Source organism: Hermetia illucens, chromosome 4, assembly GCF_905115235.1.
Source record: "Hermetia illucens chromosome 4, iHerIll2.2.curated.20191125, whole genome shotgun sequence".
Taxonomy (NCBI): Eukaryota; Metazoa; Arthropoda; class Insecta; order Diptera; family Stratiomyidae; genus Hermetia; species Hermetia illucens.
The window spans coordinates 43,808,594-43,826,197 of record NC_051852.1 but is presented as its reverse complement, the minus strand read 5'-3'; the positions used below and the strand labels follow the sequence as shown (position 1 = coordinate 43,826,197).

The window sequence follows — 17,604 nt, the reverse complement described above, 5'->3', positions numbered from 1 at the left end:
ACAAACCACAGTTGACTGCAGAGTCACGAGAATGCACTATCGCAGGAACCACGAGGATGCACTAACGCAGCCATTGGAAGAACATTCGACTTTAAGGGAAACTTATCTTCAAACGAGGAGAACTAGAAAATTATCTTCTATTCAAAGTGACCAATTCATAACCTGACTGCTGGATCAGGAACCCTACCTTATCGTTAACGAAAAGTTGACAGTACAAGTAGCCTAGCGCAAACATCAACTTAGAGCTCCTTCGCATTAAAAATCTCTGTCTGCGTCGGCGAGCGGAAGTAGCAACAAAAGAGACGAATAACCAATGCATTATTCGCGAGCTGGCTGTGCTTGGCGAATATCTGTTGTTAAGAAGTCCTGCAAAGGACAAATAGCATATACATACCGTATGACCCCAAAAGAGAGGGTCGATAGAACCGAATTAAAAACCAATCCCAGAAATATAATTGAAACGCACAAAATCGATAATACTTAATACTTTCTATATTTAAAACGTTCATCTCTCAATATTTGCAATAAAAATGTATAAAATCAGTTAAAAATCAACTCCCCATTAAATTTACTCCGTTCCAGGCTATTATCACAATTAACACGTTCAACAAAAAGGTGTAAAATATCTTTCTCGCTACAAAATGGCTTTCTTTTGATTTCATTATCTTCCAACTCTGTGATGTATATCAAATCATCTTTGTAAATTTTATCTGTGGACTTTGCGCGAAGTCGAAGACTTCTGCGTACATTTGAATTAGATTTCGATCTAAGACGCGTACTTCGACGGTAAACCTGAACACCTTTATCAGGACAATCCGCATACATTGACTTGGCTCGATTTCGTAATCGCGTCACTCTTGCATTAGATGAGCCACTCAGTGGAGCAATACGAGACACATGGCGGTGGGAATTACTTGAATAAGTTGAAAATGACTCAGATGAAACTGATTGTGTACTAGTAGAGCTCGGAGTGCTCGTCGATTGATCTGTGTCTGGCGACGGCGAGTATGATAAATCTGATGATTGCGCGGGTACATCTGAGGACGAATCCGATAGTACAATAATGCTGTCTTCCTTTTCATTTGGCGATGCTTCACTGTCCACGCATTGAAAACTCGATACTTTTTCCTCGGAATCAACAGGAGCCTGTCCATTCCCGAAAGTCTGGAATACTTCTAATGTCAAATCTCCTCCACTCTTCTTTTTCTTTAAGCTTAATGTTTTCGCCGATGCTATACATTTCGAGTCTGCTAATAGCTCAGTCGTTGGCGTAACAGGGTGTAGTGCTTTTGATTTGAATAGCACTTCGTCCGAACAAATGGTTGGCGAATCTGATTTGGCTTTAGCACAACCATTATCGGTGTCATGAAACGATCTGTTTATTTCATCGAAAAACAAGGAATCTATTGAAGCAGAGCTTCCTTTGGCTCGCTTTGAAAAGAAACTTAAGTCACCAGAGCTGCTGTCAATTAGGCTAGTCTTACGCTTTCGAACGGATTTGTATATTAAATTGATGTCTTCTTCGGATATGTCATCTTTGAAATTCTTCTTTTCTTCTTTGCTCTCCTCAAACAGCACTGAGTCGCCGGATACGTCTGTTGATCCTGCACTCTCTCTTCCTCCATTACTTGACACATCTTTTCGCCTCACATATGCTAGCAATAAAGAATCAACGGATTCATTCCCGTCTTGATCTTCTTCATCAAGATTTTCTACGTCGACGTTTTCATTTTCGGCCTCGTTGTTATTATCATTGTCTTCAATATTTGGTACGTCAGCAATACTACGGTTTTGAGACTCCGGCTGGTTATTGGATATAATCGTGGAGCACCCGTCGCAAGTATAAGTTTCAACAGCCTCAGGCATACATAGCGTGTGGGCTGCCTTTGACCCACAGGTATTGCAAGTAAGAAGCACGTATGGATAGCAACGATAAGAACGACCGCGGGGACACTTACAATTTTCTGCCGAGCATGAATCCGGGCGAACCAGGAGCTCAGAAAATGCATTAGGCTCCAGTTCCCAAGTAGCATCTCTGCAAAAATCGTAATAGAACTTGTAAATAAAGCTTCAAAATACAATACTGACTGTAGCTATGCAGCTACCGCGAAAGCCAATACCAATTGCACTTAAATAAGCAAATCCACTTACCGATCTGGAACAAAGATCCCCTTGTGAACTAAACGTGCGCGAAAAACGTCTCGGTTGTTACAAAGCGGGCATTTGAAAAAATATCCGGCATTTAGTGCAAACTTAGCGATACACCACTTATGAAACCAACCCGATCGGCAGCAAGGCGCCAGTATACTAAGAACCCGATGATATGCGCCCATACTTTCGCAGCAAATGACGCATTCGTCGTTTTTCGTACACTTTTTCCTTTCCTGATGATGATGTTTGCCGCAAATGGTTCTGTAATCATCCTTGAAGTGGCAGATAGCATCATTCTCTAGGCCGCAGTATAGATGAAAGACACGAGAGCATTTTGGAGCACAGCATGCCAAATTGGCACTGGGCTTTTTGCAGAAGCAACATATCTGTGAAATAACGAGTTTGTCTCTATACATTCTGTACTACTTCTCGAAAAGATCTAGCCTACGAACTTTTTACCGTCCAAATAGAAAAGATAGGAAGTGAATATTTGCAGGAAGAAATATTTGTTAATATCTTAGGGACCGATGAAGACGACGTATAGAAATCTAGACCAATTTATGATCGCTTAGAATATAAGATAAGTGATTTAACTTTGGGAGAATCTTTATTGTTTAAAATCACCTCATTCCTATGGTATGACCATTGAGAACTTCTTGTCGCTTTTTAAAGTTTTGTGTTAAAGAAAACCTTATGAAAATCGATTCACTGTCTGTTTATCTGTCTGTCACACGCACTTTTCTCCTAAACGGCTAAACTAATCTGAACGAAATTTAGTGGACAGATGGAAACGAAGAAATCCCACGAATTTAAAGGAGCGCTACATGCAAAGGAGGGATTTAACATTTTTTTTAACTGGATATAGTCGTGTAGGATATCAAATGAAAGGCCTCCTTTAGTATTATCCGCAATTGTTATTAGTTTTGGCCTGTATTGCAAAGTGCTCGAGTAAGGAGTCAAAATGTACGCACTTAAAGTGAGACAGGACTCATTTTCGGAAACTACCCAACCTAAAAATCCGAAAAAATCAGGGTAGTACACTTAGATGAAATCTACGCCTCAAAATGTCCCATTCCGATACCGGCTCAAATAAACTTACTAATAGTATATTACCTACTGTTACAAATTGACTGAAAAACCCCCCTTAAGTTCATCCTAGGAGTAATACATGCACCGACATAGCGGACAATTTCATGCATACACATGCCAAGTTGTATGTGACACGGAGCTGTCATGCACTCGTTGGTTCCCATATCTTCTTCTTTTTCTTCATCCTTTGTTCCGTTCACCAGCGGGGTCCACTCGTTGTGATCGGTTTCGCCACTTTATTTTATCAAATACCTGATCTGGATGTAATTGCGAGGCTTTTAAATTCCCATCTAGCGTATCAAGCCATCGTGGTTTCGGCCGGCCTTTTGGTCGCTTACCACTGACTTCGATGTTTGTGACCATACCATTGAAAACGCCTCACTCGCATTTTTTCCACGATCAGTGCAACCCCATATCTATCGCGGATATCCCCGCTTCGGATGTGATCACAACGTGTCACACCACCAGTCCAACGCACCATCTCCGTCTACATTACCGCAAGACGCCGTTCATTGTCTTTGATAGTCGTCCAACAGAACTATAGAGAGCAGCAGGACGGACGACATTACGGTAAATTTTAGATTTGAAACGTTCGCTGATACGTCGATCACAAAGAACACCAGTTGTGGAATGCCACTTCATCCAGATTGCGTTAATGCGTGAAGCAATTTCATTACGCAGTTCTCCATTAGCTGATAGCATTGATCTGAGACATTTAAATCGGTAAGTTCTGGACAGGTCATTGCCGCTGACAGAACTGAGCGATTTAAATATCTCACGTTAATGCATATTTTAGAGAAAATACTTTATTTCTCAAATATTATCGGGTCTTGGATTCTTATTTTGTAAAGATGTGCTCTGGTTTGATCTATCACATATGCTCCATATGAGATATCACTTAAAAGACTCTTTTCTCGTCTTCAGAAAAATCAATATATACAAAATAGCCTTTAAAATTTACAACCTTTGGGAAATATCACCTGAACACAAACTTGTTCAATTCCTAGCGCTGGGGCTACATTGTGTGTTTTCTCAACCTTTCCCCATGGAGAGCGAAAAATCCAAGCAACTAACTAGTCTTCTATAGAGACCTTTGCAACTTTAAAAAGTTTCTGGACGTAGTTATATAAATACCAACAAAATCAAGGTTCTGATCATCTGATCAAGGTAATTAATCATACGATGCTGTCTTCCAGAGAATCCTATTTAAATAACGCTAAACGACAAGTAGTGCTGATGGAGTCAACCAAACGTTCTAAACTTTCGTCAAATCATACCTACGTATCATTGAATTATTGTCACCATACACAATTAAATATAGGTGTCAAATTCCGACTTGTTTGGACCCCCTTCTTTTTGTTTACCATGGGATGTGATATCCAGAGTATTTAACAAAATACCTTTTTATTTTAAGCCTCTCTCTCTGACAGTTTTGAAATGTTTTCTTCCCTAAAATGAAGATTGGAATTTTCTTGACTACAAAAAACTGAACCCAGCTTCGTTCTCGACTGCTGTCGCATTCACAGCTACCAGAAAGTGATCCTTCGCTACAAGCCTTCTTGATTCATCCTCAAAAACCTTGGCTTTGTCTCCGACAAGCAATTCCTGAGGTTACAACAATGAAACTCGGAAAAAGCTTTTGGCAATCATTCATTTCCTTGTTGTCAAAAATTAGTTGAAACATTTTCCACGACCTCGACAGTCCACTTTTCGCATTCAAATTTCCTTGCACAGCCTGAACAACAGCCGGGTTTCGTTCTTTGATCCTGGTTAGATCTTTTGCTGTTCATTTGCAAGAGCAAAGATCACATAAATTGAATGAACTACATCGATGATATGTTTCATTTAGGCAAGAGGTGGACGAGCGTCATTTTCTATACATATGGTTGTTTTCGATAAGGAATTTTAGTTCTCCATAAATGCTGCCAATCTGGTACCATTCCGTTTAAGATTTTAGCAAAAACATTAATGAGGGTGTTAACACTGTTTCTTAGGGTTTATTGTTTCATGGGACACGTTCCTTACCAATCAAAGTCAAATCGATCCAATTATACCCAGAACCAACCAGCGTGAAGCAATTTAGAGCATCCTTGGGTGTGTTGACTTTTTACAGAAGGTTCATACCCAGAGCAGCAGCAGTACAAGCACCACGCAGCGAGACTCTTCACGGCAAAATTAAAGGAAATTCACCAATCAATTGGACCAGCGAATCTACCGCAGCTTTTCAAGCTTCCAAAACCGCACTGAAACAGGCGACGCTGCTTCCACATCCAAAATCTGATCCACCTTTGAGCGATTGGAGCAGTCCTCCAACAGCGGATTAATTGTTGCTGGCAACCATTAGCCTTCTTTTCAAGAAAGCTCGGTCTAGCGGAACGTAAATACGGAGCGTCCGACCAGGAACTACTGGCTATGTAGCTAACGATACAACATTTTCATCATATGGTTGAAGCAACGGAGTTCCCCATCTTTACGGATCACAACCCGCTAACCTTCGCCTTCCACAAAAGGAAAAAGTGCTCACCACGTCAATTTCGCCATCTAAATTGTATTGGACAGTTTATCATCGACATACAACACGTATCCGGTTACGGCAACTTTGTCGCCAACGCATTATCCCGCATTGAGGAGTTGCAATCAATTATCGATTACGCAATGATTGCAGCGTCTCTGTCCGCGGACGAAGGGCTCAAAATGGTGCAAGGAAAGACAGGGTTTCGATTACAGCAATTCCAGGTTGGGGGGTCAGCTGGAAACTATGGTATGATATATTCACTAGTACCATCCGACCTTACATCACTCACCCATTCCGAAAAACTGTTTTCAGCAGCTTGCACTACTTATCCCACGCAAGAACAAATGCCACCATTAAGCTGGTAACGCAGAAGCATGTTTGCCAATCTGTCAAAACCGATTGCAGCAATTGGACGCGTCACTACAATAATTGTCAGCGATCAAAAGTGACTCGTCATGTTACCATTCAGTTTAAATCGAAGTTGTTTTAAGAACTCAACAACCTGACCGGTGCAACCCACATCAGAACTACAGAGTACCATCCGTAAAATCGAAATTGAAATCCGAAAAATCGTTCAAGTTCCCGTTCAACAACCTGAAGTGGCAAACTCAACGAAATCTGCTGACGGGTTAGATCCCTTGATGCTTATCAGGCAGGCCTTCAATAAATTAACGATAACAAGACCACAGATTCACAGATGGAGTCACGACACGGCCAGCTGAACCGTCGTAACTTCCTGGCATTCAATCACCGGCAAAATTATTATTATTATTTTTGGCTCCTGCACTTATCCATTTGTCTTGCGCCAGAGTGAAAACAATGTAGATGATAGTTTTTGTTTTCTGTGGGGGTTAAAGTTAGGACAGACAGGGCAAAGATCCTTGTTATTTCCGAACCAAGTCGAATCACACCTCTCACTTGAGAGCCCGGATAACCACTAGTCAACCTGGTGGTGAACTAACGTGAGCGGCGATAACGATGACGACCTGGCATGGCATTGACTTATGATTTGGTAAACGATTCAAAATAGGTTTCGCATGAGCTAACATCTGTGGCATTCGGTTAGCTTAGTACACGAGTGTGATATCTCGTGGAAACAGTTTCAGGTTAATGTTACAAGCTGCCTCTGCCCCGATAATAACCTTGGCAAGGCTGCAAGTACGTTCACCATTAAGTTAGCAGTGGAAGCTCAGTTGATATAGGCTCTTAACGAGTGCCTGATCCCAGCTCTGAACACAAACTCCCATTAGAATTTGTGTCAACCCACGCATGACCTCCCTGCTCGCATAGACAATCACGGGGATCATTTAAGGTGACTGCACTTTCTAGAGAAGATAGCGGCTTGCAAAATTAAAATGACGACAACAACAACAAACATGACGACACAACCGACAATAGCCTTATTTTTTAGAAGGAGCAGCAATACACCATGCTCACCACTTCTGGCAGCTAAAATGAGAGATCCCACTATAAATCCCTTTGCAAGAAGCCCCAAGTTACAACGGCCACCTACTGAAAAAGTAAAAACGCCCAATGTCCCAACGGTGAAGACGACTGGAAGTGAAAAGGGTAGAGAAACGTCATGGAATCCGAGCCACGAGAAAAAATGGCAACCTCCGAGCTGCGTGACACCACTTTGTCGGGAAAAAAGGGTAACAAACTCCTCAAACAAACGGAAATGCAAGTCATCCCACCAAAGAGGATGGACCTCATCCGAAAGACAAGAGTAGAGGAGGAAATGCTACTCAAGAAGTGCGGGATGATCTTACGGAAAATGAAGGCTATTACCATCGTCCAGCAAAACATCTCCATGGATGTCAAAAATGGCATAATGGAGATAGAAGAACTGCTGGGCCTTATTGCACCCCAGCGAAACTCCTGGATGGCAGCCGAAAAGGAGCTGAGGAAAAAAGACTCTAGTTGCGCAAAACGCAGTGCCTTCAGCTCGCCAGAGGGGAAACAAAAATCGACAAAAGGAGGCGAGGACCTAGCAGACAACCAAGCGGACCAGGTAGCGTTAAAAACAGGAGAAAATTCAGCAACAATAACCTAAGTTGATTAGCGACAGCAGTGGCTCCACTGTAGCAAAGTCGAAGTTGACTACGACATCAGTGTCGAAGAAAAACAGAAGGGGCAAACCACGGTCAGAGGCCATTCTCATTGAGCTGAATAAAGGGAGATCTTTCGCGGAAGTCCTTCTAGAAGTCCGCAACAACGCCAAATCAGAAGGCGCTGGGGTAGATGGTAATGCGAGACAATCCCGACCATTCTAGGCACGAAAGCAGCGATTTCCAGTCTAGAACCCATGTGCACCCTTAAATAATCTGGATCTGGATTGACTCACTAATACGGAACAGGTAGAGGAGGCGATAAAAAGTGATTACCCAGGTGTGGACAACCTTAAGATGGGAGTTACGTCTGTCAACTCTAGAGGACAAAAATTAGCAATTGTCACTGTTCCCTAAGAAGACAGCGAGCTAATTTCTCCATAGCGGGAAAACAAAGATCGGGTGGATCATTTGCAAAGTAAGGTGACGGGCAATTCCAACCCGCTGATTCAAGTGCTGGGCATATGGATATATAGCAGGGACTTGCAAGGGGTAGGTCTACAAAAAGAAGATGTGGCTCACGTTCCCGGTCCTGGGCGTTGCCAGGTCTTCAAGAAAAATGACGATAATTATATTAGTTTTGACGTAAGTTTAAAAATTCGCGAATAACTAGCCGAAGTGTGGACACTTAAAGTGAGACAGAACTCATTCTCGGAAACTACCCAACCCAATAATTTCAAAAAAAAGCACGGTGAGTTGCTTATATGAAATCTAGACGTCAAAATATGTTCCATTCCCATATCTGCTCAAATAAACTTTCTAATAGGATATTATCCACTGTTGGAAATTGACTGAAAAACCCCTCATAAGTCCTAGGAGTATTAAATTTTGCACCAGCACAGATAGTACCGCGCATACGTGTGCCAAGTTTCATGGAGATCTGGCTATTATTGTTATAGTTATAGCAGTTCAAACTTATCAATTTCGCGCAAATTTACTGCACCCTAAGCCATGTAAATAAGATGCTAACGTCATAATTAATTGAAAATAATTGACATTCGAGTGAAATATTAAAATTCCATTCATGAAGAATCTACTTCTCCCCAGCCCTTTTTTGTATCAGTTGTAGGTTCGCTTTTTCACATTTGTTAATAGTATTGAATTCCTAGTGTGAAGTGTATGAGGTTGACTATTATCAATACAGTGCTTTTCAGATCAAATTATGTGCGGAAAGAGCTTTTCAACAAATAGAGAGCTACCTTATTTTTCACTATGTACACACGGAACTTTTATGCAGTCATCGTTCCTCGATATTTTATACTGAAGTGCTGAGCTTCCGGTTTCCTACTTGTTTTTCTTTAAATTTTCAGAGCAATATCAAAAAATCAGCAAAATCAAAACCAACACCAACAACTCTTCTACCAAACCCTATCTCCACCTCCACGTGGTTATCGCCTGAAGTTCTTTCTTAATGAAAAACTGCAGTCAGAGGAAAATGAAGGCGAATCTCTCGCTCCTAAAACGGGACAAATTGTACCAACTGGTCCTCCAGGTTGGGGATTGGGTACGGCTGACAACTCTACACGGAAAACAACCTGTTACGAAGTCACAAAAGGAGCCTCGGACAGGATGGAGTTTACAACGACGAATCCGGCAACGAAAACGCATTTTTTCATGGAACGTGCGCTCTTCGTGCAGACCGAATGTTGCTAGCCGCCCTGTCCCAATATAAAGTTGATGTAACCGGTTTCCTGGAAAAGAGCAAGCATTATAGCAACCATACAGTAAACCATGGGCTCAGAGTTGGTTTCTTCATCATTGATGATGGTCCAACAACCATTATCTGGTTTAGGAACTCTAGACATCCCGGTTTTACGCCGAGGTCGACCAATTCAATATCCCTAAAATCTGTCTGACTTCCTGTCCTACGCCATCGTCCCATCTCAGACAAGGTCTGCTTTGTCTTCTTTTTCTACCATAGATATTACCCTTATAGAATTTTCGAGCTGGATCATCCGCCCACAGCAACCTATTGAGCCGGATTTTAGCAACAACCTGAAGATCATAGTATCGCTCATAGATTTCGTCGTTATGCAGGCTACGGAATCGTCCATCCTCATGTAGGAGGCCAAAAATTCTTCGGAGGTAGGTTTCCTAGTCAGCAAAAAAAATAAAACCTGCGGTTATCGGCTTTAAAGACATAAGCGAAAGACTGTGCACTCTGCGTTTGCGAGGCAAATTTAGAAATATAAGCCTCATTAGGGTTCACGCCCCTACTGAGAAGACTGCAGAGTCGGAGAAGGATACCTTCTACGAGGCAGTTAACCGTACCCTCGAAACCTGTCCCAAGTATGATGTCAAAATTATACTTGGAGATTTTAACAGCAGTAAGGACGGAGCCCGTATTCAAGTGATACATCGGCTCCCATACCTTACAAAAGGATGCCTATGCGCGGAGTATTCAGCTGGTAGATCACGCGAAATGGTTGTTGGAAGTACCTGGTTTGCGCGGAAAGCAGTCGACAAACACACTTGGGCCTCTCCAGACGGGACCATTTTCACCCAATTTGGTCACGTATTGATTTAACGCCACCACCTCTGAGCCTTGATGATTGTCAGAACATATACGAGGGCCGAAAATAGACTAGAACCACTATGTCGTTGGCATAGTGCTCCAGGTTCGAGTTACGGAACCGCCTACAATCCGTTCTGACAATCGGGTGAGAGCGAGTACTGAAGCCATCCACAGCACAGCCCTCCGTAACACCTATAAGAGGGAAATGGATGCCAATAACCACAGCTAACGATTGTCCTGGAGTTGAAGCGTCTACAAATGATCTTCGCAATCACCTGAAGAGCATTATCATTGATGCGGGCACAAACTTGGCCCCAACCGCAAGAAAAGTCGGAACAGCTGTTTCGGCGATTAATGTAACCTAAAATGGAACAGACGAATGATGAATATCAGGCAACGCTGCACTCTCAAAGAAAGCGGGCACGCGCTGAGGCCTATCACGAACTCTGTTGAGGACAGAAGTGACTTTACAGACAGAAAAAGGAAGCCTGGGAAAACCAACAAGTTTTTGAATTCGAGAACTACAAGCAGCAATCGCACCAGACACGCAAGTTTTACCAACAAGTCAGCAGGATGAAGGCTTATACACCTCGATGCTCATCTTGCGCGAGAGAAAAAGGGAATTCTAATTTCCGACAAAATGACCATATTGGAACGATGGGTTATTTTTATGAACTGCGCAACAACCAGAATATCGGCGAGTTGGAGGTCCCGCCAACTCAAAATGACGGACAAATATTACCACCACCAAGCATAGAAGAAACTGTCCACGCAATTTATAGGCTTAAAAATCGTAAGTCGCCAGGAGCCGATGGAATTGCAGCCGAACTAATTAAATATGGAGGCGAACAGCTATATCAAGCGGTTAATCAACTAATACTCACGGTGTAGGACAGGCATTCTATCTCATTCATAAAAAGGGGGGCAGTGCAGAAATTATAGAGCCATGAGAGAATTCGGTATCCCGACGAAATTGATAAGACTGACTAGGCTAACTCTGACCAATGTGCGAGGCCAGATAAAAGCAGCAGGATCACTCTCAAGACCATTCGGCATCAACAACGGTCTACAAGGGGATACCCTATCATGCGTCCTCTTTAATTTGGCCCTCGAGAAAGTGATCCGTGATGCTGAGGTAAATGCACACATTCCTCTTTAAGTCCACCCAACCACTGGCCTATGCTGACGATATCGACATCATGGGGAGAACCACCCGAGACGTAAAAACTGCCTTCATCCAGATCGAGCAGGCGGCGCGAGATCTTAGGCTGCACATCAATGAAGGCAAGACAAAGTATATGGTGGCAACGTCAGCACCATAAACCAACCAACCAACAACATTAAACCGCACTGGTCAAACGGGAAGAATAAAGATAGGAGACCACAACTTTGAGACCGCTGACAATTTCTCCTGTCTAGGGTCCAAAATCACAACCGATAACAGGTACGACGATTAAATCCGCGCATGGTTGTTGGCTGCCAGCAGAGCCTATTTCAGCTTACAGAAACTGTTTCGCTCGAAGGGTCTCAGAATAGGGTCAAAGCTCTTACTGTACAAAATTATGATCTTTCCAGTCCTCATGTATTTCTCTGAGACTTGGATTCTTAGCAAGAGGAATTGCGAACTCTTGGCCGCGTTCGAGAGAAGAATCCCCCGAAGAATTTTTGGCCCCCTACATGAGGATGGACGATTCCCTAGCCTACATAACGACGAAATCTATGAGCGATACTATGATCGTCCGGTTGTGAATAAAATTCGGCCCAACAGGTTGCGGTGGGCGGGCCCCTTAATCCGTATGAATGAGGATGATCCAGCCCGGAAAGTCTATAAGGGCAATATCTATGGTAGAAAAAGAAGACGACACAAAAGTAAACAGGAACTGGGTGGTACGGCCCAACGGTGAATTATAGACTGAACAGTTCCAGTAAGACAGTTCCAGAGAGACTACGTGCGTTGCTGAGAACCAAGGTTCGACTTCGCACGTTCGATAACATCCAAGCTCCACCTTAAATGTAATTGAAGGACTTTCATGCTACATACGCCGCTGAAAAGTGGATTATAAGCCAATGTACAGTGAGTCGTATAGAGACAAGAAAATCCCTCGATTAACAGAGGAGCAGACAAGAGAATGCAAGCCTTTGGTAATTTGATTCGAGTTAAAGAGACTTCAATGAAAGAAACCACCTCAGCACATCAAGGAACAACATCAACCACTTACGATCAAAGTTGTCATGGTCTAGAGCGATCTTGAAGTCTGTTTTCCTTTTATCTTTACATCATTTCAGGGGAGTTTTCGACACAATAAACCAAAGATTTATATAAGCAGCTGACCACATCGTAAGGCATAAAATGTAAAAGATGACAAAGGTGAGAAAAACGCGCCAAAATCCTTGGAATGATGGTGGAAGATTACCTGATTCCGTATGCGCCGCTCCTCGGTCATTATATCTGCTGGTAGGAACCCCAAGATTCCAGCATTATCCGAGCCATTCTGCAGCAACTGGGTCGTCAGCAGCTAAACAACAGAAACAGAACTCATTGAGAACCACAACTCCACGACCAACACAGTTAGATACCCACCAAACAATAGTAATGCGCCGAGATCGATTTGTAAGTCTTGAATTCTCCCAATTTCACGGGATCGTCCAGCTCCATTTTACATAAAATGCATTTCTTCGTCATTTTCCCGGCTCTCACCACCACTCAACACATTAAATCGGCTAAAATTGTAACAAAAATCACTGAAGTCACTGCACAGATTCAAAACCCGCTCAAACCGAAGCAGGCCAACGAAATACCAAATTATGGCGGGAAAGCATTGCCGCAAAAAATCTGACAGCTAACGGGGGTGAAATGCGATGACTTTTTGAAATCGCTGAGGCTGAGCGGCGGCGGGCAATATCAACAAGTGGTTTACTTACTTCGAACCAGTGAGCAGTGGAGGTTTTCAGACTTTGCAAAGAGACAAACTGGCGATTATTTTCAGTTAGGCTCATCGAGGTATCAGCAAAACAAGGAGATATTTTGTCAGTTTCCCAGGATGCCTCGTAATGTGACAAGAGATAACTTTGGTTCCATTCCCGAGTGTTCCTAGCTGGTTCAAGTTGGAATCAGGTGCTGCCCCATTGGAAGTTGGTGGTTTTCGATGTTTCGGAATGTTGGAGGTGTAAGATGTGGAGATTTGAATTTGAATTTGGTCGAAAGAAAAGTAAACAATTAAAGGGATTGCGAATATGAATATAACTTGTCTACACTAAAACTTACTATCAAAATGAATTGGTATAAAAATTAGAAGGCCCTTGAAGCATCTCAAGTGGAAAAAGGAAAATTAATATCAGCTGTGAACGAACATAAAGTGGTGAATTTCACAGTTTTGTAAGAACACATACAAACCGCATTCATATTAGGATATCCAAGAGGATCTGCATTTCCAAATTCTCAAAATTCAACTCGTGGGGATTTCTAGTATAAATGCAGACTAAAATATGATCAATTGTGGACTGGAATTGAAAAATAACTTTTACTAGCAAATATAACTTGACCTAGCAAAGTGAAACAGTAAATTGACTTACAACTTTATTGCTATTTCTGGTTATTTGAGCTTAGTTTTTAAGGGTCATTTTTTTTACAATTTTCTTTGAAAATCTGCAATTATATTTTACAAAATTTAAGTCATTGAACCCTGGCTTGTGGTCAAGCATGGACGTAATCAATCTTGATCTCTTCTTTATTTAAGTCAATACACTAATTGAATGTGATCCTGTTGAAGTCAAAGTAATATAAAGGCTCTGGCAACCTTTACAATTGCTACTAGGTTTCGGACAAAAGAGCACCGGAGAATAGAGACTGAATAATATCCAGTCACCACTATAGATTTCAACCGTTTATTAGGATCTATATATCCAGTTCTCTCTTCTCTGGTTTCTACTGAGGATAAACAGTTGATCACTGGTACCATCAGTGGACGGGTGGCGAGTCCTGGAAGACTTCTTGGCAAGCGATCACTAGTGGCGTGATAAGTCTTCCATGCACTCGTGAATGGCTGAAATTGCCGACCTAGAAAGGGAATGTCATAAGCTCCGCCGCTTGGCACAACGTTTACACGCCAGCGAGAGTATAGATCAGCAATAAGGAGACTCCCCAGTAAACAAAACAAGCGACTGGCAGAACCTAGTTAACGAGCTGAATAAGCACTCCTGGGGACTTGATTATAAGCTTATCACCCGGAAAATCGGGGCTCTGCGAAAGCCCTGCATACTATGTACCGACCAGATGGACCGCATTGTGCGGGCATTATTCCCCGGACATCCTGCGCGGGTTGACGTCAATAGCGCGGAAAGCGTCGAGGACTGCCCCCTTTTAACAATGAGAGAGCTCGAAGACGCGGTTCTCACTATGAAAAATAAAAAGGCGCCAGGTCCTGTTGGCATCCCGGCGGAAGTTTACAAACTGGTGTTCCGCCAATGGCCTGCTGCTCGGGGCGTTCAATGCTTGCTTGAAGGGGGGAATTTTCCTTTGTCGCTGGAAGGTAGCGAGACCCGCGCTGATCAGCGCAAGGGAAAAGGAGCCGCGGAGCATAGGAGGAGAACAGAGATCCATCGATTCATACGATAGTCTGTTGAGACTTGATATTTCCGAAGAGTCGCGCCTGGTCGGTTATGCAGACGACGTTGCAGCACTTGTTGCCGGACGCACTGTTGAAGAGGCGCAAAGAATGGTATATTGGTACGACGGATAAGCGGATGGACGACTGCTCATGGCTTCAGTCTTGCGCTGGGAAAAACCGAAGTAGTCATCTTGATGAGGAAGAGAATCCCGACCCTGCATCCCATATCGATCAGTGAGTTGACTATAGAGTCAGAACCACTTGGTTACAACCCACCAAGTGGTAACTGAGCCAAGAGGCTGATGGACTGCCCGGCTCATCGATAATTCAGATCCGTGGCTGAACCGAATGCATGATAAGATTGATTACTTCCTTACCCAACTTCTAAGTGGGCATCGAAGTTTTCGGTCTTACCTGCACAAGATTGGGAAGACGAAATCTCCTGGTTGTGTGTTCTGCAGTGGAGTGGCGGACGACGCTGCACACACGCTTGTGAAAGGTGGGATGGTTTTCGTCAGCAGCCTTATGCAGACACAGGGGAGCTCCCTCCATACAACATTGTCAGAGAGGTGCCCTTTGAGTGCTGGCAGATGGAGTCGTATTGCAAGTTATGTTCGGGCTTTTCTTCTTCTTCTCTCTGTAAGGAATTCCATGACTTGAAAGCTCCCAAAGCTGGAAGAGCAAGAGGAGTAGCCCGAAGTAATGTGGTTAGTGGTTATGTGGTAGTCCGACGGCATACTGTTACGGGAGTCCAACACTATGTGCGTAAACTCATTCACCCACCTTACTCCCAAGAAAAGATAGGATACCTACTAAAAGTCCAGGGTCAGCGTGCGAACTTTCTGATACTTTGGACCGCCATTAAGGTATTGCTTTATGAAGACGACTTGGCATGATTCTAGTTCTCTGTGATTTCAGCACTCTGGCTTCTTTTTCGCTTTATATATCGCTGCCATTCACCCCTTAATAGTGCATATGTTTCACGGTAAGGTGAAATACACTTGAGCTCTAAATATTGTTTAGGAAATGAGGGAGTCCTAAGTACACCACCCACTTACTTCCAGGGTTGTGATCCACGGACTCCGCAGTCTTGGACAAGCACCCAAGTTGCAAAAATTAGACTCACTTTGGTTCTCCCCAGGACATCCTGAGGCGCTTGCATGCCTCCTCTACTGTTCTACTTTATGTATTCTTGGGGTGGTCCTGTCGTCCACCATCTTAGGATAGTGGATTTCACTGCATGGCATAGTCACAATAGAGTTGTTACCTTTGCTTGCTGGGGCACCTATCCACTGCCACTTCCGCCTTCTGATAAACATGTCCACGGATGACTGCCTTGTGCGCTGACCAAGGAGGTCACTTTCGACGGTGGCATGTCGCACGACGAAGTAAAATCGCTAGTCCGTCTTTGCGGCTTTGTCTAAAATCTGAAAATACAGTTATCTCAATACCAATATTAAGTTGAGACTCTTACGAGCTAAGGTTTTTTCTTTGTTGCTATATGGAAGTAGCACATGGAAAGTGAAATCCACTGTTACGCAAAAGCTTCAAGCATGAGGTAGAATCCAGTCTACCAAGGTGGCCGACGAATAGATCGCGGGAACTTGGCGCAGGACAATAGAGGAGGAGTGCAAGCGTCTCGGGAAGTCGTGGGGGGCTGAAGAGCATTTCAGATAACCGCGAACAATGGCGTGTAGGTGTGGTTAACGCACTATACACCACCAGGGATTGGATTGAAAACCATATAGATTTGCACTCATTTGCACCAGGCTTGCCGGAGTACAATAGCACAGTGTCAAAAAAAGAGATGATGAATGTTGCTCAGAGGGTGAGAGGCATAGAAGGGATCGAAATTTTTGTTCTAGTTTAAGAGAGAGTTTCAGCGTCATAAGCTGGACATTTTAGCGTTTAGATGATGGGCGTCTGGGGAGCATTCCTCCCTCATGCTGCACTGTGCTATTGTACTCCGGAAAACTTGACGGAAGAAACGTAAATCCCACCCAAAATGAGGAACATTACAGTGTTACGGAGCAACGAAGGTTTATGATTCAGATGAGAACAAGGCTTTCTATAAGCAATTTAATGTAGTCAAGGAGGGACTTCCTAAAAGTAACATTGTAATCGTGATGGGAAATTTGAATGCCAAGATGAGCTCTGTTAACTCCTTGTTCGAAAACGTAAGAGGGAAACACGCTCTTTGCAATTGTGATAATAATGGTGAGAGGTTCGTGGATTTCTACAGCTTCCACCGCCTCGTCATTGGTGGCACATTACTCGAGCACGAGCCTGCTCATAAGGTCAGTAGGTTTTCAATTGACCGGCAACGTAAATCAATCAAATTGACCAATTTGCGGTTAGGAGATTTAGAGTTGTTATTGTCTGGATGTCCGTAATAAGAAAGGCGCTGACATCCACCTCGAAAGAAATCGTTATCTAAAGGTCGTTTGCGCGTTGCATCTGCAGGTTCTCGCAGGATTGGTGCACTTCGACCGCCAGTTCAGTTCAACACCGACCGCTTATATGATCCAGCTGTCGTTCAACAGTGTTGATCGAACGGCAGATAGAATAGAATAGAATAGTCCGCCATTAAAAGTACCTATATGGTTTGCATCACGAAAG

General features: G+C 43.2%; 1 protein-coding gene across 4 annotated transcripts; it reads right to left on the bottom strand.

Annotated features, from left to right (window-relative positions):
* Positions 1-470: 470 nt before the first annotated feature.
* LOC119655894 lies at positions 471-13,838 on the bottom strand. 4 transcript variants are annotated; one of them, XM_038062040.1, is made up of 5 exons: positions 13,301-13,838; positions 12,960-13,099; positions 12,793-12,894; positions 2,152-2,537; positions 471-2,035 (listed from the first exon to the last, which is right to left on the bottom strand). In XM_038062040.1, the coding sequence occupies exons 2-5, from the start codon at positions 13,059-13,061 to the stop codon at positions 541-543; spliced, it is 2,085 nt and encodes a 694-aa protein (XP_037917968.1). In that variant the 5' UTR covers positions 13,062-13,099; positions 13,301-13,838; the 3' UTR covers positions 471-540. The 4 variants fall into 4 exon arrangements, with proteins under 4 accessions (XP_037917968.1, XP_037917971.1, XP_037917969.1 ...); XM_038062043.1 differs by lacking the exons at positions 12,793-12,894; positions 12,960-13,099; positions 13,301-13,838 and adding exons at positions 5,266-5,989; positions 6,045-6,427; XM_038062041.1 differs by lacking the exons at positions 12,793-12,894; positions 12,960-13,099; positions 13,301-13,838 and adding an exon at positions 6,045-6,427.
* Between the last annotated feature and the right edge of the window lie 3,766 nt (positions 13,839-17,604).